This window comes from Malus domestica, chromosome 12 (assembly GCF_042453785.1).
Source record: "Malus domestica chromosome 12, GDT2T_hap1".
In the NCBI taxonomy this organism is placed as follows: Eukaryota; Viridiplantae; Streptophyta; class Magnoliopsida; order Rosales; family Rosaceae; genus Malus; species Malus domestica.
This window is the reverse complement of record NC_091672.1, coordinates 31,180,614-31,204,995: the sequence shown is the minus strand read 5'-3', so window position 1 is coordinate 31,204,995 and position 24,382 is coordinate 31,180,614. Positions and strand designations below refer to the sequence as shown.

Sequence of the window (24,382 nt, the reverse complement as noted above, 5' to 3'; positions counted from 1 at the left end):
TCTCAAAATCCATTCAAATCTTTGATTTCATGAAGGATTGGGTTACTCGAGAGAATTGGACAAAGTTCTTATTTATTTTGAAGTTTTTTTTTGGGTAAATTACACAGCAGCCCCTCAGGTTTTGAGGTTTATTACAACCTCATACAACAACTTTAAAACATTTCACTTTCATACCTCAAGTACTATTTTATTTCAATATAATACATCCGTTAGATTTTCCATCCATTAATCCGTTAAATGCTGACGTGGCTGCCACATTTGTGCCACGTGGCTACCAAATATCTGCCACGTGGCTACCAAATAATTTTTTAATTTTTTTTAAAAACCTGAATTTTCTCAACCAAAAAAAAAAATTGAAACCCACATCTGCAACCAGCGATCAGAAGGAGGAAAAGAAGGAGAAGAAGAAGGAGGAAAAGAAAAAAAAAATTTGTCCCTCCCCCAGTGACCAGAAGAAGAAGAAGAAGAAGAACCCCCCTCCCGTCCCCCCCCTCGCCCAGCGACCCTCCCCCCACCCCGACCCAGCTCCCTTCCTCCTCTCCCGTCTCCCCCCCCACGCCCAGCGACCCTCCCCCCACCCCGACCCAGCTCCCTTCCCCCCCTTCCGTCCCCCCCCACCCCGACCCAACTCCCTTCCTTATTCTTCTTCTTCTTCTTCTTGTAGATCTGGGTTTCTTTTTTTTTTCTTCCTCCGACGACCATCCTCCCGTCCCCCCCCCCCCGCGCCCCCACCCCGACCCAGCTCCCTTCCTCCCTCTTCTTCTTCTTGTTCTTGCAGATCTGGGTTTCTATTTTTTTTTTCTTCCTCCGACGACCCTCCTCCCGCCCCCCCCCCCCCCCCCCCCCGCGCCCCTCCCCGACCCAGCCCCTTCCTCCCTCTTCTTCTTCTTCTTGCAGATCTGGGTTTCTATTTTTTTTTTTTTTAATTTTCTTCCTCCGACGACCCTCCTCCTGTCCCCCCCCCCACCCCGATCTCTTCTTCCTCTTCTTCTTCTTGCAGTGGGTTTCTATTTTTTTTTTCTTTTTTTTTCTTTCTTCCTCCCTCCTCTTCTTCTTCTTGCAGATGTGGGTTTCAAATTAGTTTTTTTTTTTTGAGAAAATTCAGGTTTTTTTTTAATTAAAAAATTATTTTTATTTGCCACGTGGCATACATTTGGCAGCCACGTGGCATATATGTGGCAGCCACGTCAGCATTTAACAAATTCATGGATGGAAAATGTAACGGTTGTATGAAATTGAAATAAAATAGTACTTGAGGTATGAAAGTGAAATGTTTTAAAGATGTTGTATAAGATTGCAATAGACCTCAAACATGAGGGGCTAATATGTAATTTACTCTTTTTTTTTAATATTATTTCTCTTTAAAAAATAAATTTTTAAATGATAAAAATCTCTCAAAAATCCATTCAAATCTTTGATTTCATGAAGGATTGGGGTTACTCGGGAGAATTGGGCAAAGTTCTTCAATTTATTTTGAAGTATTTTTTTATATTATTTCTCTTTAAAAAATAATTTTTTAAATGATAAAAAAATCTCTCAACATCCATTCAAATCTTTAATCAAAATCTATAAGAATCCTTGAAAATCCATTTGAAAGGATTCAATCCTTTGAATTCTATGACTTACAAAAGTCTTTTGCAATCCTCATAAATCTAAGTTGTCTACACCCTTAACATGCTTTCCATGGAGAAGGTGAGGCAATGGAGGAGATGGGGGATCCTATCATCGGTCGCACTACTTGGTTTGCTCTTCTTCTTCCCTACTAATAATGGTGCTTCCAAGACTACGACGATTTCTGGAAGGCGAGCACAGAGCAGCGTTATTAGTAATGAGCTCAACTTCAACAAGATGTTAATCCATCAAACCCAGAACACGGTGGAGCTGAACAATGGCATTGTCCGAGTCAAATTTTCAAATCCCGGAGGAGACATCATTGGAATTCAATACAAGGGAATTGACAACGTGCTCGAAACCAAAAACCACCCAAGCAATAGAGGTTACTGGGATCTTGTATGGGAAAATGGCTTGGACAGACTACAAGGAACAACATTTAAGATTGTTACATCGACGGCAGACCAAATAGAGATTTCTTTTAACAAAACTTATGATGTTTCCCTCGGTGATCGTCCCCTACCCTTAAATGTTGACAAAAGGTACATAATGCAGCGTGGTCGCGCTGGGTTCTACGCGTATGCCATATACGAGCGTCTACAAGGGTGGCCGGCATTGCGCATAGATCAAACAAGACTTGCTTTGAAACTTCGACAAGATAAATTTCAGTTCATGGCTGTATCAGACGACAGACAGAGATTCATGCCAACAACCGAAGATCGCAGCGGAGACCACGCTCAGACCCTTGCCTATCGTGAAGCTGTTCTTTTAACTAATCCAAGCAATCCTGAGTTTAAAGAAGAGGTGGATGACAAATACCAATACTCCAGTGACGTCAAAGACATTAAGGTTCATGGTTGGATCAGCACTGACGATGCTATAGGGCTTTGGATGATCACACCAGGTACCGAGTTTCGTTCAGCGGGGCCGTTCAAGCAGGAACTTACCTCTCATGTCGGCCCAACTGCCCTCACTGTGTTTCTTAGTGGTCACTACGTCGGGAAAGATGTTGGGTTGACCTTTGCAGATGGCGAGGCATGGAAGAAGGTTTTTGGGCCCGTCTTTGTGTATCTTAACTCAGACGTTCCAAGCTCCAATGCGGCCTCCTCTCTCTGGGAAAATGCAAAAGAAGAGATGTATGAAGAAGTAAAGAGTTGGCCATACAATTTCACCCAGTCCGAAGACTATCCTAGCTCCGGTGAACGAGGATCAGTTGCTGGTCTGTTACTAATACGGGATTCATACATCAACGAGAGCCTAGTTTCAGCAAGTTATGCTTATGTGGGATTGGCCGCAAGCGGAGACGCGGGATCATGGCAAACGGAATGCAAGGGTTATCAGTTCTGGACTCAAGCTGACAATCAAGGTTATTTCTACATGAAGGATGTTCGACCGGGGAACTATAGCTTGTATGCAACTGTTCCCGGCTTCATTGGGGACTACAAGTACGAGTATGATATTACAATTGAACCAGCAAGTGAAATTAAGTTAACTAATCTTACCTTTGAACCTCCGAGAAATGGTCCAACCTTGTGGGAGATCGGCATCCCGGATCGGTCAGCCGTAGAGTTCAACATACCGGATCCATATCCAAGCCTTGTGAACCGTTTGTTTACCAACAATTCCGCAAACAAGTTTAGGCAATATGGCTTGTGGGAACGATACGAAGATTACTACCCTGACCATGATCTCATCTACACCATCGGTACCAACAATTACAGTGATGATTGGTTTTATGCTCATGTGACAAGGAACATAAATGGTACATATGAGGCAACAACGTGGCAAATTGTATTTCAACTTGAAAACGTTTGGAGCACCGGAAATTATACGCTCCAATTGGCGCTGGCCTCGGCCACCTATGCCGAACTGCAAGTTCGATTCAACAACCAGAACGACACACCTCATTTTTCGACAGGGCTAATAGGGAGGGACAATGCCATAGCAAGGCATGGAATTCATGGTTTGTACTGGCTCTTCAGTGTTGATGTGCCGAGCTATCGACTACAAGAAGGATACAACACCATCTATCTTACACAATCAAGAACCTGGGGACCTTTTGCAGGGCTTATGTACGACTACATCCGACTAGAAGGACCTCCTCCAAAGTGATTGTATTTTATGTATTAAGAGTTTTACCGAGCCCAGTGACGTTTTATGATTCATACTTCGTGTTATATGTATTCTTTCATATTTGTTTCAAATTATGACTTTATAAATACAATGTTTCAATAAGTTCGTAACAAAATTATGATCAGCCAGTACAGTACGGAACATAAGAACCATAATTTTAAGAAACAGGAACGGCGTAAATCGAAAAACAAAACAAAAGCGAAAATACTAGGAAGAACAGAGAACATCTCATTCACCGCCGCTGTCGTCGTCAGGCCCGGCTGCATCTTTGATATCAAGAGTGAAATCATATTCCTGATCGCATCCCAAATATGAATCACACATGAAGTAAAGAATGTAACTCTTCTCTCCGGGTTCGGCGGGAGCAGCAAATTCGAGCTTCACCTTGGCCCTCCTCTGCAGCGAAACTCTCTTGATGGCGAGCAACGAGTTTGTCTTGGTATCCCCCACCACAAGCCACCAGCCCTCTTCTTTGGCCTTGGGATACCTCAGGGCATCCACAGGGCCAACCTCCGTCCTCCCTTCGAGGTCACGTTCAAGAGTGACTAGCAGAGTGATTTCTTCCCCGGCCCTTATGTTGTCCCTATCCAGCACCTCGTATAGCATATCAATGTTGGGAAACCGGTTGCAAAAGCGTGCAATATCCAGCAACTGTGAATCTGACATCTGAAGTAGCTCGCGCCTTTCTTCGTCATCCAACTCAACCAAATCAAACACTGTCTCTATACTTTTTCCAGGATTTTCTTGGCATCTCTTTGCCAACTCCTTTGTGAAGTGAGGAAGCTGTAGAAGCATTGAATCACGATCCCACATACCCTGAGTCACCATCTGGCTGACTTCCATGGCTAAGACGGCAAGGCTTAGCCAGCCATTGCTGGAAATCACATCAACCATTGCCTGAAGCAACCTACTCGCGGAAAGGATCACCTCTCGCTGGTCCAACGCTAGGTTCCCACCCAGAGGCTGCCTTGCAAAGTGGGCCTGAAGCAGAGCATTTGCCTTAACATGAGGGTCTGTGCATTTGGGATTATCAAACGAAAACCTCTGGTGGTTAATTAACCTCCGAACCACCTCTTCCTCCCCTGGTCTAATAGGAAGCTGGGAATACTCCGATGCGTGAGTTAGAATTTCAAGAAGACCCTTCATCTTTGTTTTGGAAGTCAAGGAAGAACTGAAACGCTCAATGGTGGTATAACTGATGTAATAATATGAAGCTATCATGCCAAGATTTAAAGGAGAAAGGTCCATGTCATCCTCAATAGCAACACACTTGCTTGCCTCCAAGTCACTCAGTGTATTTTCAACAAGCTCGGAGAGGTGATCAGAAAGATGCCGCTGGGTAACTCCCTGGAGATTGTAATAGTTGGGATTTTGTGTGAGCCTCCGGTACAAGAAAGTCCATGTAAGGTAATCGACAGCATCTTGCTTGTTCTCAATTATTCCAGCAACAACTTCTGCATTCAGATTATCATGTAGATAGTGGTGCAAATGGCTTTCAACAGGGAATGCTTCGTACAAGAACTTCTTGTAGTATTCTTTACGAGGCGCGTGGCAGAGGATGACACATTTCCCAGAATTATCTAGCAGAGGGCGACTGGCATGACCCATCATCTGCAACAGATCAGTAACAGGGTAATCAGTGTGAACATTTTCCCGGCCATCATAATACTGAGTTCCCATCACAACCACCAAATGGGCTGACAAAGGCACTCCCCAGCACATTGAACTGCTCATGACACAAACTTGAATCCACCCAGCTTCAAAAAGCTGTGACACAACTTCTTGGTCCAAACTGCTTAAACCTTCATGCAAGTAGCCCACTCCACTTCGCAAAGTGCCCTTCAAAATTTCATCACCGAGTCTTTCAATGAAAGGCTCAATATCATCTACAGACCGCAACAGAAATGACGGTTTCTCCCCACCGTCTGCATTTGAGTAGGTCATCAGATCCATAGCCGTTAGTCGAACATGTTTCCTTGTAGGAACATACACAAGAGCTGGTTTCGCATTCTTGGCATGCTGGACAATTGCTGTGTATGTGGGTTTTGCCATTGCTTGCATCCTGGCTTCGAAATTAGCCAAATCCACCCCCTGAATGTGTATTTCCAGAGGCACCGGGCGCACACCAGGAGGAAAATTGAAAAGGCCATGAGAGCTAGCCCCTATCCATTCTCCAAGATCCTTTGCATTTGCAAGAGAAGTTGACAGGGCCACAATACGAATCTTGTTCTCAGATTGACTCGCTATATATCTCATTCTAGAGACTATTACCTCCAAGATGGGACCACCCTGACCACCAATCAAGTGGAGTTCATCTATAATAAAAAGACTAACCTGTTGAACATGCTTTCTCTGTTTCCAGCGGCGGGATAAAGCATCCCATTTCTCTGGAGTGCTGATGATAATCTGACCTCTCTCAAGCAGTTTTAGGTCTGTGGCCGTTTCCCCTGTTAATAATTCAACTCGCAGATTGAGACCTTTTCCAAACTTCTTCTCCCAGTCACGGTACCGTTCCTTAGCAAGAGCTTCAATAGGTGCAATATACACAACACGCATGACATTATCAGAGCGCTTCTGATGACTCCTCAATACAGCAAACTCTGCACATATGGTCTTCCCACTCCCTGTTGGTGCGGCAACTAAGACATTGTCATCTGAATTATACAAAACAGTGAAGACCTGAGTCTGGACAGGATTGAAATGCTTGAAATCTTGATACAAAGCTTCATATAACGGATTCCTTAATGCAGTCACAGGAAGTGGTTGCAAGTCCAATAACTCTGTTGGTGGAGGATACTTTTCCGGTAAGATGAGGTGTCTGAAAGAAACAGGTAAAACAGTCTGGGACCCAAGCCACCTATCAGACACCACACGAATGAAGTATTGAGGCGGAAGGGGCTCATAAATTGGCACTGTAAAGTTCAAAGTATGATCCTCATCAATATACTGCTTCTTCAGCAGAAAATATTCGTGATGAAGAACAAACTCGCCATCATTATCCTCCACTATTACCCAAAATGGCTCCACATATCCATGAACTTTGTCCTCCCACTGGAAATCTGGTGTGATAGTGAGCTCCACCCTCAATACAGTGCGAGTAATCGGCTGCACATGGGCTGCAAGGTTTAACTTGGGGAACTGGTGGATGAACTTATGAAGTGTTCTTCCCATCTTTGGCATACGAATTAGCTCCCCTAGCTCCTGTGAAGAGAGGTCATAATACCTATCCCAGGCCAAATCCTTCTTCTCCAGCTTCATCAAAATATCATTTGCAATACCAGTGAATTGGCGAAGAGGTGTTTGGACACTCCACATCTTCTTGTTAACCATCTTACACATGTTCAAAGCCTTTTCCGCTAGTTGAGCCCATCCTCGTTTCAAGACAATCTCGAAAAGAGCTCGGAGAAGACGCCCCGCACTCTGAACATCCAAAGCCAAAATAGAGAGGCGGACAAATGAATAACAGAATAAAAAGAGACAAAATAAATACATAAACCAGAACAAGCTGCAGCACAATCCTAACTGTCTCTCAAACAATAAATGAGAAAAGGGCATGAAATTAATAATACAAACCTGAGTAATGTAGACCATATCTGATGTCAATGAAAGCCCCTCAAGCTTCAGCTGTGAAATATATGCTTGCAGCAAGACATTGATCTTGGCACTGGGCTCTTCCAGGCTTTCCTTCACCGGAATGGGAACACGATCCAAAAGCTTTGCTAGCTCCATCTTTTCATCCTGCCGTACAGTAACGTACTTAAATTCTTCACTCAGCGAGAACAATCGACAAAGTTCAATATCCCCCATGGTAGGCTTCAAATGCTCATTATATGTGGATATTGTTCCATGGGTTATATAGTAATAACTCGCAATGCGACCCAAGTCTGTAACCTGGAAATATCCACTTTTTCGGTCGTACTTAATCAAATTGCTCTTGTCCAAGATGGTTGCAGCGGAATGGATCTGCAAAATGAAAAGGTTGAAGACAACATGAGACATTCATAAGAAATACGGAATGCAGGAATCCAGATAAACGTCGCAAAATACCACAGCAACGATAAGAACAGAATGGACAAGAACTAAATGAGTCCAAGGGAAATCAGATAGAGCTAAAGATAAAATAAATCAAAACCCGTAAACCATCATGGTCAACGACTCAACACAAAGACTCAAATACCATAAAATATCTAATAGAATGGGACAAACAAATTCCTATAACCAATAAAAAAAATTTAGATTACTATGTCAAGCCCCTTATGTTCACGTGTTTCCTCTCCAGTGATATGCAATTGTTTGTTATCTTGTGTAATTAAGAGAATGGTTATATACTATACTACTATTACTAATGCTGCAAAGCAATGAAAATGCCAACTCCAGAAAACACAAAGTTTGGGCGGTTCTTACCAAATCAGCTCGTCTCTCCTCCAATGTAATATCCCTGGAGAGAACATCAGCTTCCAAACCATAGAGTGTAGGGTTACGTAACATGCGAACATACAGGTAAGTGTATCCTATCCAATTGCAAGCTTCTCTAGCATTCTGAACAGTTCCAAGAACGATTTCAGCATTCAGTTGGTCAGCCAATTTGGATATGAATTGACTTTCAATGGGAAGCTGTTGGTTCATCAAAGAAAGATAGTATTGAAGTTCATTGTGGCCAGTAATGATAATCCCTTCTCCATACGAATCAAACTGAGGTCTCCCTGCACGCCCCAACATCTGCATAACATCCAAAGGACTTAGTTCAGTCCATGCTCCCTTTTCTGGATCATAGATCTGAGTCCCTTTGATTATCACGGTGTGAGCTGGCAGATTCACACCCCAAGCAAGTGTTGCTGTGGAAACCAAAACTTGTACGTGCCCATCAGCAAAGAGATCCTCAACCAGTTGGCGATCTGCCCTGTTCAATCCAGCATGATGAATAGCAAAACCATATGGCAGAAGATCTTTGAGATCATTGCTCTTGACCAAATCTGTATGAGTAGTTAGAATCTCGCGGCTCGCACTGTCTTCTTTCAGAAACCTACCAAGGGTGTCCTTAGCAAGTGCAGTATCTCTTATTGCACGAGCTGTTTTGGCTGTTTCTTTCCTCGAATGGACAAAGATAAGGACTTGATGTTTTCCAGCTACAGCCACGACCTTCTCGTAGCAGAGATCATTCATCAACTGGAACCTCTGCAATGGTTTCCTTACCATGATTCCAATATACTGTTGAGAAAGGGGGACAGGTCTGTAACTGTTATCAAAATAAAACAGTCCCTTCTTAAGATCAACACGCAAGAACAACGCCACATCTTCGTAGTTAGGGAGTGTAGCAGATAACCCCACCAACCGAATATGATCTTTCGTGGTCTCAATCTGCCTAACAGTTCTAGCGACAATACTTTCAAGAACAGGGCCTCTATTATCATGGAGAAGATGAATTTCATCAATGATAAGAAGTTTGACCAGTTGAGTGTAAGTCCGGTCTCCCGACTTTCGGGTAATGATATCCCACTTCTCAGGGGTTGTGACAATAATTTGAGTTTCTTCGATCTGTTGGCGAGTCAATGTCTGGTCACCACTTAGCTCCCTCACAGTGACACCATAATCCTTCAAACGATTAGAAAGATTTCCAACAACTTCAGCAACAAGAGCTTTCATAGGTGCAACATATACAATCTTATAATCACTGTGGTTTATGGAACCATCCTCCTTGTTCATGTTCAGCGCAAACTGCTGAAGTATAGTGAGCACTGCAACATTAGTTTTTCCAGCACCAGTAGGAGCACATAACAGGATATTGTCCGCTTTGAAAAGCGCAGTCTCATAGACTCTACTTTGTACCCTGTTCAACTGGGTCATTCCTTTGAAAGCTGGCTGAGCCCACTCTGGCATGGCAGATATTTTAACAAGCTTCTCGTCAGGACTAAATGGTCTCGGTTTCAAGGCCGGCACATGGATTTCTTCATATCCCTTGCTGGGATGTCTGTAAGACCCATCTGGAAGCACGCACTTCTTCGAAACCAACAGTCTACTTTGCTCTTGTGCAAGGCTGTCAAGATCAAGCAGCTCTGCCTGCCCTTTCAACCAACCACTGTCAGCGTCTCTATCGACAAGGCCCCTCCTACCCCTGTCCCCATCTCCACCACTCTCACCCTTCAACCTGCGAGCCTCTTCTCTAATACTCTTCTCCAAGTTCTTTTGCCTCTCCTTTGCACTAGCCCTTGTGGCATGCAACTGTTCTACAATTGCAGCCAAATCCGGACCCAGCTGCAACATTTCCTCCTCAATTTTCTTCCTCTCATCTTGATCTTCGGCTCTGGCCAAACGCGTGCACCAGACAATCTTCAGCCGGTTTCGACACAGAAACTTAATAAGGCTGAATTTGTCAAACTGAAGGTGAACCAACAGCTTGGTTTCAACTTCCCTGTCATCACCTTCAGCGAGTATCTTGAGCACCTCTTCAGCAAGCTTCTGGCATTGTTGTGGATCAATCTGTTTCTCATAAGCTTCAGATATCTTCCTCTGAAGCCAATAAGCATCAATGTCCTGAACATTAAGGCTCGTACCCTCATTTGCTTCCTGCAGTTCATCATCATCAATCCCACCACCCATTTGCATAGCCCCAGACTGATGTGGTTCAGCCACATCATCATCGTCCTCTTCCTCGTCCTCCTGGACCATATCAAGATCACTCTCCTCGTCATCATCTTCATTCTCTTCAAACTCAACGGCAACACCCACATCGTCATCAAGCGCTTCATCACCATTAACCACGGCAGACCCTCCAGCATCACCCCCATCTTGAAAGTCAGTAATCAACCTCCCAATCGAAACCAACTGATCAAAGACGGTGTTGGGTATAGGATTCAACATTTTCTCAATCTCCTTTTTCTTATCAGCGTTCTTAAAGTTCTCGTTTTTAAGAACGGCCAAAATCTCATCAGCGGCACCGCTTATTATACTCGAAGGCTGGCCACCCAACTGTTGCTGAATGACGCTGAGCATGGCCTCATAAGCAGCCCTGGTTTCCTTGGTCTTAGGCTGATAAACCCCTTCCTCAGTGGCCGTGAGGACGCTCTCTTCATGAAGCCGCCGCTTTTTACTCTGTCGAACCGGGGCAGGTTCAGCATTCGGGTCCCGCTCCTTCTTCTTCTTCGACTTCTTAAGCTTGTCATCGAGCTCCGGCGGCCTACCCCTGTAAGCCCGGTCACCGAAGTGCTTGGGGTCAATCTTTCCCCATAGAGATTCCGGCTCGCCGGTGGGCTCGTGCGTGTCACGCGGGCGAGAGTCGGTTGTCAGCACCAAACTCGAGTTAGCACGGTACTCGTATTGCTTGAACCGGGCGTGCGCCTCCGCACCGCCGCCCAAATGCTGCGCCATTTCGGGATCTCAATCCGAACCACAGAAACCCTAATAAACAAATTAAAAACCCCCCAAACAAGTCAGTCTAGGGTTTTACTGCAACTTCAATATCAAATCACAACGAATACGTAAAATCCGAATTCGATTAAATACAAGTAAAGCAAAACCCTAGAAATGAACGCAAACAGAAAACCCTAGCGGGAAAAGTAGAGAAGATGAAAACACTCACAGCGAGTTGCGACTTGCGAGTTGAGTGTGTAAACCGACCTTAACGATGATTTGATTTGATTTTCTATCCGCAATTTTCTTGGTTTTATATCGTCTCTGATATAATTTTCAACAGAAATGTGTAGACAAATGTGACCGCCATGGATTACTTGGGCATCCTGAGGATTTGGGCGGAAGCTTTTGTGGGCCAATATGATTTCTATGTGGATCTTTGTCTTGATGGGCTTCGGCACCAATATTGCCCAAAACATAAAAACTGAATTTCTCATCGTTCAATTGAATCGCAATTCATGAACAAACTCTCCACAAAATGATATTTTGATCGAGTTCTAAATCGGTTTTTGTTTAAGTTTTTTATATAACTATATATTTACACTAAATTATGCAGGAATAAAGAATTTTTCATTTTCAAAGTTCAAGTATAAGACATTTCACCAGTAAAGAGTAATACTGTTAAAAATAAATATACGATTTATGGAAGAAGAAACTTTACATGACTTATAAGCGGTTGAACTATTTTACATATTATCTTAGTTTTATGGTGAAACTTCAACTTATTCAGATACCACTAGATAGTGTTCTAAAAAACTTATCATAGTGGAAACTAAATGAGTAATAGTTTCATATTGAAACAATTTATTGGACGATGATCTATGAAAAGATGACAAAGAAATAAAAGGTTCAAAACTTCAAATTAGGGTGAGCAGACAAACCTACAATCGACGAAAAAAAAAAACAACAACAAATAAAAAAAACCAAACAAACAAACAAACCTACAAACCAATCCGGAAGGACCGGTTCAGAATGCGGTTTGATTTTTATAAATTATGGGTTAACCAAATTAAACTGCTTATAATAAAATAATAATACTTGTATTCGCTCATTGGGAGGTGAGCTCATTCCTTACTTGCAAAAACGTATCTTCATCGTAGAAATTTCATGATGAACCGTTCAACTTCTTAATCTTTATTTGAAGGCCATCCCTACAAAGAATTATTAAAATCAAAAATTGTTTAGCCATTTGAATATATCAAATTAATGAATGGTTCACTATGAATATGCTACTTGGTACCCATACCATTGATTTGATTCATAAGTTTGGATAGCCAAACGATCTCCAATTTGAATGGCTTTTTGTAGGAATGATCTTCATTATTGGGTTTAGTCCACTTTATTGGGTTATATCCATTCATTGATTATCCGCATCAACTTTTTTTTTAAATCTTTTTATTAATTGTGATAAATGTCATCCTTATTTATAGGTTTTCTTTTACTCAATTTCAGAATTAAATATTGTTTCTCCTTTTTCTTGTTCCTAATTCGTATCTTAATTTTTTCTTTTACCTCCATCGCAGGTTCTAATTAACTGTGTTAACTAATCTATATGATAGGTTATATATATATATATTAGCACATATCCTAGAATGTTTATAAATGAATGGAAAATAAAATTCCTTTGGACTATTTTCACGGATGATAGGTAGATTAAGTTTTGTTTTATTCAGAGATTATAGGTAGATTAAGTTCCATATATGTTATCATATATGGATCAAAGTACTCTATTTTTTATTTGATTAAACCGAAAACCAAACTAAATCACCGCAACAGTGGTGATTCGATGTAAACGGTTCTTAACCATTGTTGTTTGATTCTGATTTCGAATTTAACAAACTACAATATGTAAAATTTGTGCTGAATTCAGACCTAAAATCGAACCAACCTCAATCACGCCTGGACTTAGTTCGAATTGTTGTAAAAGTATGAGAAAAGAGTATCACTAATCGTCCTTAAAAAAAAGAAAAAAGAAAAAAAAAAGGAGATTCATCTCCTTTAAATAAGGAGAAATGTTAAGGAAACTCTTAAAGTGGAATCCCTATAGACTCTATGTTATTTTATGTTTTTGGCACAATATTTTATAATATTAACACGAGAATTTACGTCAAACTGTGAGGTTTCTTTTCTCTTAAATAAATAATAAAGAAACCTATTTATGATTATATTAATATAGAAAATGAGGAAATTCGATACATGAATATTCTCATTTCTACTTATAGTAACAGTATTATAAGGAATCTAATTGTCATGCATACTAACTATTGAGAGATTTATTTCTTACTATTATTATACACTTATGGAAGTTTTTTAAATATATACATTCTATGTTTATTATAATTTCTATATCTCTTTTAATTTTTCCATGTAAAATAATTTGTCAATTTTAACAAAATTAACATGTGATTTTTTTTGTTTTACTGTATTTTATAATATACATGCATATAGTTACAAAATTTAAATCATTCCCTTTTTCGGTTTTTACCTCCTAATTCTAAATACAGTACTACTTAAGTTGTCAAAACCTAACAAGAAATTGCAATTGTCTTGTAGATTCACTGATTGTAATATAGTTCATGATAAACATTAAAGCGAACCTGGGATTTCCTTATTTAGTCCTTTTTTTCATGTTATTTCCTTTCATATTAGCCAAAAATAATTTTTTTTATTTTTTATTAAAAGTTCCAAAGTTGATATTTTAGCTACCCTATATATATTGACATAAAATTTCATCTCTAAGAATCCTCACCGCAACGCCGTCTCCTCCTCTTCCTCTTTAGTGTAGCAAAAAAAAAAAACTCAATCGGTATTCAGTATGTTTTATTTACTAGCTAGTAGTATTTCAATATCTTGTAACGTACAAATTTAATTTGTGATTTTTTTTTCAGTTTAACGTTTCAAATATAAGTTTATTCAAAGGTTGCCCAAACTAAAGAGCGGTCTGATATGTACAAAGTAGTTTAGGGTTGTTGGTCGAGATGCTTTGATTATGAAAAATGTAGTTTAGGGTTGCCGGACGATGCAATTTAGGGTTACTGGATGGGATTCTAAGTGTACAAAAAGTACTTTAGGAGTGTCAACGGGAATGTTTTGAATATAGTTTAGGGTTGTCATCCAGGATATCTGAATATAAAAATATTAGGATTGCCGGCAACGATGCTCTGAATATTGTGGTGTATCGTATGGAAACAAACAGTCCACGACTATTGTTTACATTTTCCTTATTTACTATTTTCTTGAATATACATTCTACATTTTGTTTATGCAATCACAATACCCTTTTTCACTTAGTTCTTTGGGATAATTACATTTTTGTGTGTGTAATCGTTCATTTTATTTTGATTTTTTATTTTGTCATATTTTATTCTGTAAGATTTGATTGACATTTTTTAAAATGTTTTTACAGGATCTCTATACTTGCTAGCTATGTCAACTGATACCAACTCCTCCAACAACATCCTTGAAGTCACTTCAAAACCTACAAACGAAAAGGTAGTTGAAGACACCTTGGAACCTACGAACGAGATAGAGGTAATGCGTCAACCAGCTTCAGTATAAATTTATTGCATCTATTTAATAAATTGATTGGGTTATTTGAGAGTTTTTCAATGTACCCGATACGGGACGATACGCTATATAGCATATGTATCCATGTTTTGAGCACATTGGAAAAAAATTTGGTTATTTTTATATGCATGTTTGCCTCCCACTATATATATAAATTCTTAAGAAGTTAAAAATTAGATAATATTTTATAACTTATTAAACACTAAACTATTAAACACAAGAATTAGAGCATGCATTGTCACATCCTAGTCTTGACTCCGCTGTAACATGATATTGTCCGTTTTGGGCCTCGGCCATGCCCTCATGATTTTGTTTTTGGGAACTCACATGAGAACTTCCTAGGGGATCACTCATCCTAGGATTGCTCTCGCCCGAACTCACTTAACTTCGGAGTTCCAATGGAATCTAAAACCAGTGAGTCCCCAAAATGTCTCGTGCTATATGGAGGTGGGCATGTACATATAAGGTATATCACCCTATCTTCGTTAATCGATGTGGGATGTTACATGCATGGCAAATTGGCAACATCACGCATCAGTCTGAGTGCTTTCGACTTTCTTAAAGGTTTTCATAATTATGAAATTATGTTAGAGTAGTTACTAACTTTGGAGTAAAATTGGATTTTTTTGTATATAATTTCTAATGAGGGAGCATCGTACCTAGTAGTCATCAATGACTCAAGCTTAGTTTATTCTTAATTGTTTCCTTATTAATTATTAATTAGTACTATAATCATAGACGTCATACAATTATATATATATGCTTGAATGAGTTTGTTTAATATAATTACTAGCATTTGTCTACACACTTTGTGTGTATGAACATATGTTTTTAGAAAATGAGAAGGAGGGAGGGAGAGAGGGAGAGAGGGAGAGAGAGAACGTGGAGGGAGTGAGAGGTTTCTGTTTTTGGTTTTTTTTTTTTTTAATATTTGAGGTATTTTAACATCACATGTAGGTGAGACTTCAATAAAAAACTGTAAAATTTGGACTTATGAAATTACATTATTGCCCATCATTTTTTTTTGTGTGATAGAAAACTAATTTGTCTTTTTACCCTCTTTTGATTGACAAAGAGAGTTTCATTAATTAGTAGAAATATTTACTTTTGAAAATATTATTTTTAAGGGGTTTTTTTTAATTATAATCCTAGATTGAAATTTAAAATAAACCTGGTGTTAGATTACATATTGATTATAGTCCTTTGATATGTCCTTAATTCAAAATAATTAATTTGCATTTTATTTAATATCTCCCATTAAATATTTAAATTTATTAACATACAAAATTTTAATTTATTTTTTGACCAAAAAAGAGTTTTTTAATTATTAATTTTATTTAACATTCTTCAAACTTGAAAGACTCAATTAATGTACCTAAATGTTAGTACCGAAATGTGTGTACCAAAATGTATTATATTGAACTAATGTATTTAAATGTTATTATTGAAATATATGTACTGAAATATATGCACCAAAATATATTATATTAAATTAATGTACCTAAATGTGTGTACCGAAATGTTACATCCCACATAGCCCCCATGTGAGTGGATCTTGTAAGCCTTATATGTATATTCACATCTCTTTCTAGCACGAGGCATTTTGGGAGCTCACTGACTTCGGGTTCTATCGGAACTTCGAAGTTAAGCGAGTTCGCGCAAGAGCAATCACACGATGGATGACCCACTGGGAAGTTCTCAAGTGAGTTCCCAGAAACAAAACCATGAGGGCGTGGTTGGGGCCCAAAGCCGACAATATCGTGCTACTGTAGAGTCGAGCCCAGGATATGGTGGGGGCCCGGGCTGGGATATGACAATTTGGTATTAGAGCCAATCCTTGGCCTGAAGTGTGCCGACGAGGATGTCGGGCCCCTAAGGCGAGGTGGATTGTTACATCCCACATCGCCCAGGGGAGTGGATCTTGTAAGCTTTATATGTATATTCACATCTCTTCCTAACACGAGGCCTTTTGGGAGCTCACTGGCTTCAGATTCCATCGGAACTCCGAAGTTAAGCAAGTTCGCGCGAGAGCAATCCCATGATGGGTGACCCATTGGGAAGTTCTCCTGTGAGTTCCCATAAATAAAACAGTGAGGGTGTGGTTGGGGCTCAAAGCGGACAATATTGTGCTACTATGGAGTCAAGCCCGGGATATGGTGGGGGCCCGGGGTGAGATGTGACAATCGCTCAGGGGAGTGATCCTTATATGTATATTCTCATCCCTACCTAGCACGAGGCCTTTTGGGAGCTTATTGGCTTCGGGTTCCATCGGAACTCCGAAGTTAAGTGAGTAGCGCGCGAGAGCAATCCCATGATGAGTGACCTACTGGAAAGTTATCGTGTGAGTTCCCAGAAACAAAACCGTGAGGGCGTAGTCGGGGCCCAAAGCAGACAATATCGTGTTACGGTGGTGGAGCGGGCCCGGGATGTGGTAGACCCCGGGCCGGGATGTGACAAATTAGTATCAGAGCTTAACCCTAGCCGTGGTATGCCGACGAGGTAATCGGGCCCCTTAAGGAGGGTGAATTGTAAGATCCTACATCGCCTAAAACCCTGAAGTCAAGCGAGTAGCGCGTGAGAGCAATCCCATGATGAGTGACCTACTGGAAAGTTCTCATGTGAGTTCCCAGAAACAAAACCGTAAGGGCGTAGTCGGGGCCCAAAGCAGACAATATCATGCTACGGTGGTGGAGCGGACCCGGGATGTGGTGGACCCCAGGCGGGGATGTGACAAATTGGTTTCAGAGCCTAACCCTAGTCGTGGTATGCCGACGAGGTTATCGGGCCCCTTAAGGGGGTGGATTGTAAGATCCCACATCGCCTAAGGGAGTGATTCTTATATGTATATTATCATCCATACCTAGTACGAGGTATTTTGGGAGGTCACTGACTTCGAATTCCATTGGAACTCCAAAGTTAAGCGAGTAGCGCGCGAGAGCAATCCTATGATGGGTGACCCACTGGGAATTTCTCATGTGAGTTCCCAGAAACAAAACCGTGAGGGTGTAGTCGGGGCCTAAAGCAGACAATATCGTGCTACGGTGGTAAAGCGGGCTCTGGATGTGGTGGACCCTGAGCTGGGATGTGACAAAAATGTATGCACAGAAATGTTAGTACCGAAATATATTATAATGAATTAATGTACCTAAATGTTTGTATTGAAATGTATGTGCCAAAATGTGTGTACCTAATGTCTCTAAATGAAGAAGACAAGTACATCAAAATATATTGTATAACAAAAATTAGTTTATCTAAATGTTTACAACAAAAAATATTACGATAAATGAAATGAAAATTATAATTATAATGAAATAAAATTAATACATATTAAAAATTAGGAAGAAAAAGAGAGATAATGAAAAAATTAAAATATAATTAGTAAATAAAGTTATTGATGTATCAAGGGACTAAAATTAGATTTTAATCTTACTTATGATTTTAATTTAAAAGTCATCTTTATCAATGATTAAAATGAAGTTTTCTATATAATCGTTTTTTCAGCAAGGGCATGCTGCGGATGTGACTAAAGTCGACGCATCACAGCAATCACCAAAGGATGATATCGTAAGCTGATGACAAATGAATTGATATAAAAATAAGCTGATAAATTAATTGATCTTGTAAATAAAGCTAATAAAAATGAAGCTGATCAAATTTTCTTATAAATTCCTGTAGCAGGAGCAAGTAGAATCTGTTGACCCAGACCACGAGCATGCAATGGATGAGACCGTGGCTGATACTGATCTCAAAGGACAAGTGAACGTTGCAGTCGATGAGAAAGTCCATGTTGTGGAAAATGAGCAAGTCGTAATAAAGAATGAACAAGTGGAAGATCTGGCTGAGAAAGTGGACGTCATGGACGATGATCATCAGCAAGGACGTCGAGTGGATGCTGACCGGGTCAGTAGTGATGAGCAAGTGATAGAAGTCATGGATGCGGAGAAAGTAGACATGATGGACGACAATGATCAAGCAACACGTGAACAACCAATTGTTTCGGAGAAACAGGAGAACTCTACTAAAAGTGATGGATCTAATGATGATGAGCAGGATCCTGCAACAATGCTGCCCCGTGATCAACTGTAATATATACACATACTATATATTGAATAATTTGTTCTTTAATTTTGGGACTAATCATGAATTTAATTTGGCATCACAATTAGGCCGGCGGTGGAGGCGCTCCAAAGCCTTGTGAAATCTGAAGTAGGCGGCTTTGCGGAGAAAGTAGACATGATGGACAACGATGATCAAGCAACACATGAACAACCAATTGTTTTTTATGAGAAACAGGAGAATTTGACTAAAACTGATGAATCTAATGATGATGATGAGCACGATCTTGCAACAATGCTTCCTCATGATCAACAGTAATATATATACATATCGTCATGTTGTTGATTAATTAGTTCGTTCTATTGTTTTGGGACTAATCAGGAATTTAATTTGGTATCTTATGTACACAACACAAATAGGCGGGCGGTGGAGGAGTGCCAACCCCATGTGAAATCTGAGGTAGGCAGCGGTGCTGGCAGCACTCCAGTTACTCAAGGGTACTCTAGGTCGTCGCTCTCCACTTATTCTGCATTATCAGGACCATCGTCACTCTTTTCCGCAACTATGGTATTATCTTAGTTTCTCTCGAGTACTACTTTATATATTTATGCTCAGCACTACTAATATACAGCAGTATATATTATATATATAAATTGAAAAATATTTAAGGATACTGTTATTAGGACTTTGAATTGTGACATCTTGCGTAGAGCAACAAAAGTTTTTACTAATATTTGTATTAATTTAAAGAGAAATGCTAGGAGGTCTCTCAAAGTGAGACCGTCTCTTCAATGGACTATTTGTCACTCCACTATTTAATGTTAATTTCTATGGTAATATTATAAAATATTGTATTAAAAATATGAGATGACAGAGAGTTCAAGGAGAGTCTCACTTTTGAGAAAGTCCCCTTAGCATTTCTCAAATTTAAAATGCATGATGACGTTTTTAAATTGTCAATAACAACTCTCATATTTTAGAATGCATATGTATGTTATTCCTTTCATATTAAGTTTTTACTGAGCAATTACCATACGGTTATTGTTCTTGTTTAGGTGGATTATGCACCTCAAGAAAATGACTTCATCCAATACTTACTCAACTCTGAGCCAATTCCCATGAGCCTTCCCATGAACCTTATCCTTGGGAATAATCAGCACTCAAATGTTTCTCGGCCAAAGGGCATCCAGCAGGCCAATCGCCAACATTTTCAGCAAATGCCTATGTATGTGTGTATATATATTGGGAATATTTTGTTCACCACCCTCAAGTGATGATGATGCTCACCATCATATTTATTATTGTTAGATGAGTTTAAATTTCGAAATTTGTATAGTAGATAGACACAGGTCTCAAAATTTAAACTCATTCAACGGTAATAAGTAGAGTGATGAACATTACCGCAACTTGAGGGTGGTAAGCAAAAATGCACCTATATATATTAGCTAACTAGCTGAGTATATATAGTTATATATAATTAATATTGACAACAATTTACAGTGTCATATTGGTTATCAATGCTTCACCAACCATTATACCAAAAATACTAGTAATTCAACATAATATATAATTGTGGTAAATGGTTCCCAATGAATTACATTAACCCTAGCTGCTTCTTAATTCTTTGTTTAGCTTTATACAAAACATGGCCTCATCAGAAGACAACAACAGCAACCGTGCTTATGGAAACTTGCCTCAGGATCTTCGATTGGACTCGTCCATGCTCCCAGTGCTGGTGAGGAGTCAATTAATACTACCCAAAATCTTTGATTTCCCTAGCTACTTTGAAAGATTGCTTCCTTTTTTTACTAAATTCGATGATAAAAATGGTCTTTATTATTACATTTGTTTAATTATGTTGTCTTTTGTCTATATATGCAGCCACAGTTGGAGGATGGAAATGATGGATCCCCCTTTCTGAGGCCACAAACTAATTTGAACCCCCATACAAATCTTTTGGGGTATGCTCATATTCATATACTCAAATGATGCTTTGCCTTATCATGGTGATTCTCATTCATGTATATATATATATGCATACTAGACTCTTACCGTACGTGTATTTTTATTTTTTTTTATTTTAGTTATTTTAGATAATATCGTTTGTTTAAATAAAAAGTTATTTTAGATTTTTTTTATTAAAACGTATTTTTTTAAAAATAATGGATTTACTAACCACCTTACTTGTTTTTTTTTTTTTTAATTTTAATGAGGGAAGGACAATTTGGGTATACAAACCTGTATTTTTTTTTATTGATACATGTCTGTGTTGAAAAAAAAATAGTTATTAAAATCTTCCAATTAACTTAGCTTTTTGGTAAGTGAGATTTTAGATTTTTATTATTTTTGTTATTGTTTTGTAATTAAACTTCCCGATTAACCTGCCTATTTGGTACGTGACAGCTGACAACCCAATATTTCATATTTTCAGTATTTTGTTCTAGAGCTAATTATTATTATTATTTTGCTAGAATTCTATAGCTAATTATTATTTGCATTTAAATAGAGGGTTGTGAATGGAATTATGTTTAACATTACATGAATATTAATATATTCAGAGCAGTGATATCTACACACTTAATAATACATGGATATTAATATATTTAAGGTAGTACTATCCATACATCTGTTTTTACCTTCTACACATTCTTCTCAATTTTCGATTGTTGGATCAAATGATTAAAGATGATTAATTGACATAAATTAACCGTTAGACTGTTAGTGTGTGAAAAGTAAAAAAAAATGTGTGCATAGCATCACCTGTTATTTATATGGAAAAAAAAAAGAGAGAAAATATATGAAATGATACATTGTACTTATTTTTTATATCTTAAATTGAAAAACATTAACATTGTATCCAGTCATTTCAATCAAATATGGTATTGCCAAAATTCCCTTTTTTCTTTCAAACTTTCCGGTCTAAATATTAGCTTTCCAGACATAGGTTAAATGGAAATTATCAATTTTTATTTGATTTTTCTTCTGTCAAAGAAATTAGTACTCACTAACATAAAATATTGACTTGCGTCATCTATACAGGGCACAAGAAATACAATCTCAGGGCTTGACCCCTAGCCAAGCTGCTCCTGCTGTCAATGGCAGCTTTTATTCTCCTGGAACCAATTTCAGTCAGATGAACCCGTTTGATAACATCCCCGTAGTTCCTCAAGTATGCGTTATTCTTCCCCAATTTTATAATCAATCACAATATATCATGAGGTGTATGTGGTTGTTCTTATTGATTTAAATTTAATTTGTCTCTATCACAATATTCTGTTTTAAATAAAATGAAGCCAAAGTTTCTACAGTAAAACTAATCCGCAGACCTACATATCACACATGAATATAATTAAAACTGACTCTCGGATAAATTATTTCATAAATATCACCATCAATAGATGATTTTATGGTAGAAGAAATTTGTTTTTTCTCAAAGCTGCCTAGTTTTTTCATGTTATTCATCCCTTCGCATCAACGTCTTGAATCGATATTTAGTTACAAATTCATTTTTCAGCAGGGGATGCCTGCCAACTTTCTGAACCGAAACAATGCATACCAGCCAGTGGCTGGAGAGTTGCCGAGGGCTACCCCTAGACCTAGGGTACGTACTAATCTATTTTGTTTTAATTATTTCATTTTTCATCAGTGATATGATATTTATCTGCAGACTCTGGTTGATATATTGTTCGTATATGTGTAGATTTCGATGAGCAACTGGCAAGAGAATGTGAATATTCCAGCACAGAATCTCTTAGCCAATAATAATTGGCTTCCTCAGGGTCAGTCCTCGCAGGGACTACAGAACTATAGCAACAATGCTTCTGCTTCCAGTTCTAGGTAAAATTATTAATCATCAATGATTAATTTAATTGTGATTTCTTTTAATTATTTGGTGATTAATTATGAATATATTGTCATGAAAACTGACAATTAATCTCCTAAAATATCAAATTAATTGTGTAAAAATCCTGGCAGGGCCATTAAAAACGCACTGTATGATCCTAAGTACGAAGCCATGGGACTTCCGATAGATCCCCACCTACGCCTCTTTCTCGCCCAGCAGAGGCGTGAAAATGATCGGTAATTGTCCTCAATTTTTATAATTATTAGGGGTATCATACTAATTAGTAATTAACTGAGTTCGAATGTGGCTAATAATAATTATAAATTCATTTGGATTTTGATGGTTGCAGGACGCAGTGACTTGCCTTGAGAGCAGTTCTATCGGAGCTATATCGATCGTCCGGTTGTTGCAGACAAGTTGCCGTCTGATTTTTAATTAAGTAATAATAATCATAAACCCCTGAAACTATATTGATAGGGTTTGCATGGTTTGTTTGAAATTCTCGGATAATTAATTGTTTGGTTAATTTCTGTATGGACAAATTAAGTTGAATTTTGAATAACTATTGCTTATTGCTAGAACATTTTTGGATGCATGTTTACTAAAGTCTTGTTTGGAAGTGTTTCTAAGTGACTAAAGTTTCGTTTGAAAGTGATTTTAAGTGACTAAAAGCGCTTTTGGTGAAATTAATTTTGAGTTATAAAAGCACTTTAAGTGTTTTTTGAAGAAGCATTATATATGTCCTTCTTGCAGTAGGAAGCACTTAAAGTGCTTTTCCACGATCCAATTGGATTTTAACTAAAAATTGGTTTCAAAAACATTTTCACCAAAAATAGTTTAGTCATTTTAAAAACACTTTCAAACGAGCCCTAATTTTCTAGCGCTACAAAATCAATATATTTACTCTTTCTGTTAAGTAAAAAAGATGTAGGCATACAAAATCATCGAGCAGTTACGTTAAATTTTTTAGAGTTGAGTGTAAGTTCCTTATGTGTGTCATATCATCAACTGAACAACATTTTTACAGAAGTTGACGACTAGGACTATTTGTGCACATTTGTTAATTAAAAACCAATTGTAAAGTAGGATAATTTTAGGAATCAATTCTAAATTTTGCTCAATAAATAAACCTGTTTTTGTTTAAAATATGATATTGTAAATTTTCACTCTACAAGTAGAAGAATTTAAACCAGAATGCATAGTATGGAACACATCGCTCTAGACATTTTAACTATTGTCTCATTTGCAACAAACCATTTAGTTTGTGTTTATTTCATAAATAAGACAATTGATTATTTAAACTACACATTAATCATGTCAACAAAATTAAGAAAAAATAATCAAAATAAAAGTTATGAGAAATATAGTAAATTATAAACAAAATAATTTTATTTGTTTTCAAGGCCTCACAGCCAGTTATATAGATTGTCCCAATTTTCTCTTCAACGTTTTTCTCTCAAATAATGTTTTAGTGACGAAATAATATCTAGAAATCTTCACAGAAAATATGAACATTCTCTTTAGCAACAAAAAATCATTCGAAACGTTTTAGCGATCAATTTATATTTTCTCTCTTTATAATTTTTACTTTAAAATTTTAATAAGTACATACTTTACATGTGTACTATTGCTGTTGATCTTCTATTTCTTTTTTTTTTGGAAAAAGTTTGACTGTAGCAAAACTACAGCAAAAACTTCCTCAACTTTTATTAAATAACAAACCCAAAATTACAAGCAAACCAAAAGCCCAACTAACAAATATAC

The 24,382-nt window shown here is 38.4% G+C and overlaps 3 protein-coding genes and 1 long non-coding RNA gene across 4 annotated transcripts; 3 read left to right on the top strand and 1 right to left on the bottom strand.

Moving 5' to 3' along the window:
* Nucleotides 1-1,683: 1,683 nt before the first annotated feature.
* Nucleotides 1,684-3,942, top strand: LOC139189935 (uncharacterized). The gene has a single exon (XM_070809213.1). It carries the CDS (start codon nucleotides 1,684-1,686, stop codon nucleotides 3,721-3,723), a length of 2,040 nt encoding a protein of 679 aa, XP_070665314.1. The 3' UTR covers nucleotides 3,724-3,942.
* Nucleotides 3,805-11,540, bottom strand: LOC103451124 (DExH-box ATP-dependent RNA helicase DExH12-like). Its single transcript, XM_008390562.4, has 4 exons — nucleotides 11,321-11,540; nucleotides 8,149-11,139; nucleotides 7,318-7,707; nucleotides 3,805-7,164 (listed from the first exon to the last, which is right to left on the bottom strand). The coding sequence occupies exons 2-4, from the start codon at nucleotides 11,107-11,109 to the stop codon at nucleotides 3,973-3,975; spliced, it is 6,543 nt and encodes a 2,180-aa protein (XP_008388784.3). The 5' UTR covers nucleotides 11,110-11,139; nucleotides 11,321-11,540; the 3' UTR covers nucleotides 3,805-3,972.
* Nucleotides 11,541-14,170: 2,630 nt separating this feature from the next.
* LOC108172055 (uncharacterized) lies at nucleotides 14,171-20,763 on the top strand. The gene is made up of 9 exons (XM_029089945.2): nucleotides 14,171-14,213; nucleotides 14,558-14,682; nucleotides 18,220-18,282; nucleotides 18,397-18,800; nucleotides 18,885-19,088; nucleotides 19,194-19,341; nucleotides 19,830-19,999; nucleotides 20,407-20,509; nucleotides 20,656-20,763. Exons 1-9 carry the CDS (start codon nucleotides 14,171-14,173, stop codon nucleotides 20,761-20,763), a joined length of 1,368 nt encoding a protein of 455 aa, XP_028945778.2.
* A 1,460-nt stretch (nucleotides 20,764-22,223) lies between these two features.
* On the top strand, nucleotides 22,224-22,855 carry LOC139190011 (uncharacterized). The gene is made up of 3 exons (XR_011573955.1): nucleotides 22,224-22,375; nucleotides 22,475-22,611; nucleotides 22,750-22,855. It is a non-coding gene; the product is annotated as an uncharacterized lncRNA (long non-coding RNA).
* Nucleotides 22,856-24,382: the final 1,527 nt, after the last annotated feature.

Excerpts from the sequence above, each read along its gene's own strand:
- LOC108172055 (XM_029089945.2), top strand. The coding sequence starts at position 14,171 with ATGCAATTTAGGGTTACTGGATGGGATTCTAAGTGTACAAAAA. Across the intron at positions 14,683-18,219 it reads AACCTACGAACGAGATAGAG|CAAGGGCATGCTGCGGATGT; the intron begins GTAATGCGTCAA and ends TCGTTTTTTCAG. Across the intron at positions 20,000-20,406 it reads CATTTTCAGCAAATGCCTAT|CTTTATACAAAACATGGCCT; the intron begins GTATGTGTGTAT and ends TTCTTTGTTTAG.
- LOC103451124 (XM_008390562.4), bottom strand. The coding sequence starts at position 11,109 with ATGGCGCAGCATTTGGGCGGCGGTGCGGAGGCGCACGCCCGGTTCAAG. Across the intron at positions 7,708-8,148 it reads AGGAGAGACGAGCTGATTTG|ATCCATTCCGCTGCAACCAT; the intron begins GTAAGAACCGCC and ends TTCATTTTGCAG. Across the intron at positions 7,165-7,317 it reads ATATGGTCTACATTACTCAG|AGTGCGGGGCGTCTTCTCCG; the intron begins GTTTGTATTATT and ends TTGGATGTTCAG.
- LOC139189935 (XM_070809213.1), top strand. The coding sequence starts at position 1,684 with ATGGAGAAGGTGAGGCAATGGAGGAGATGGGGGATCCTATCATCGGTC.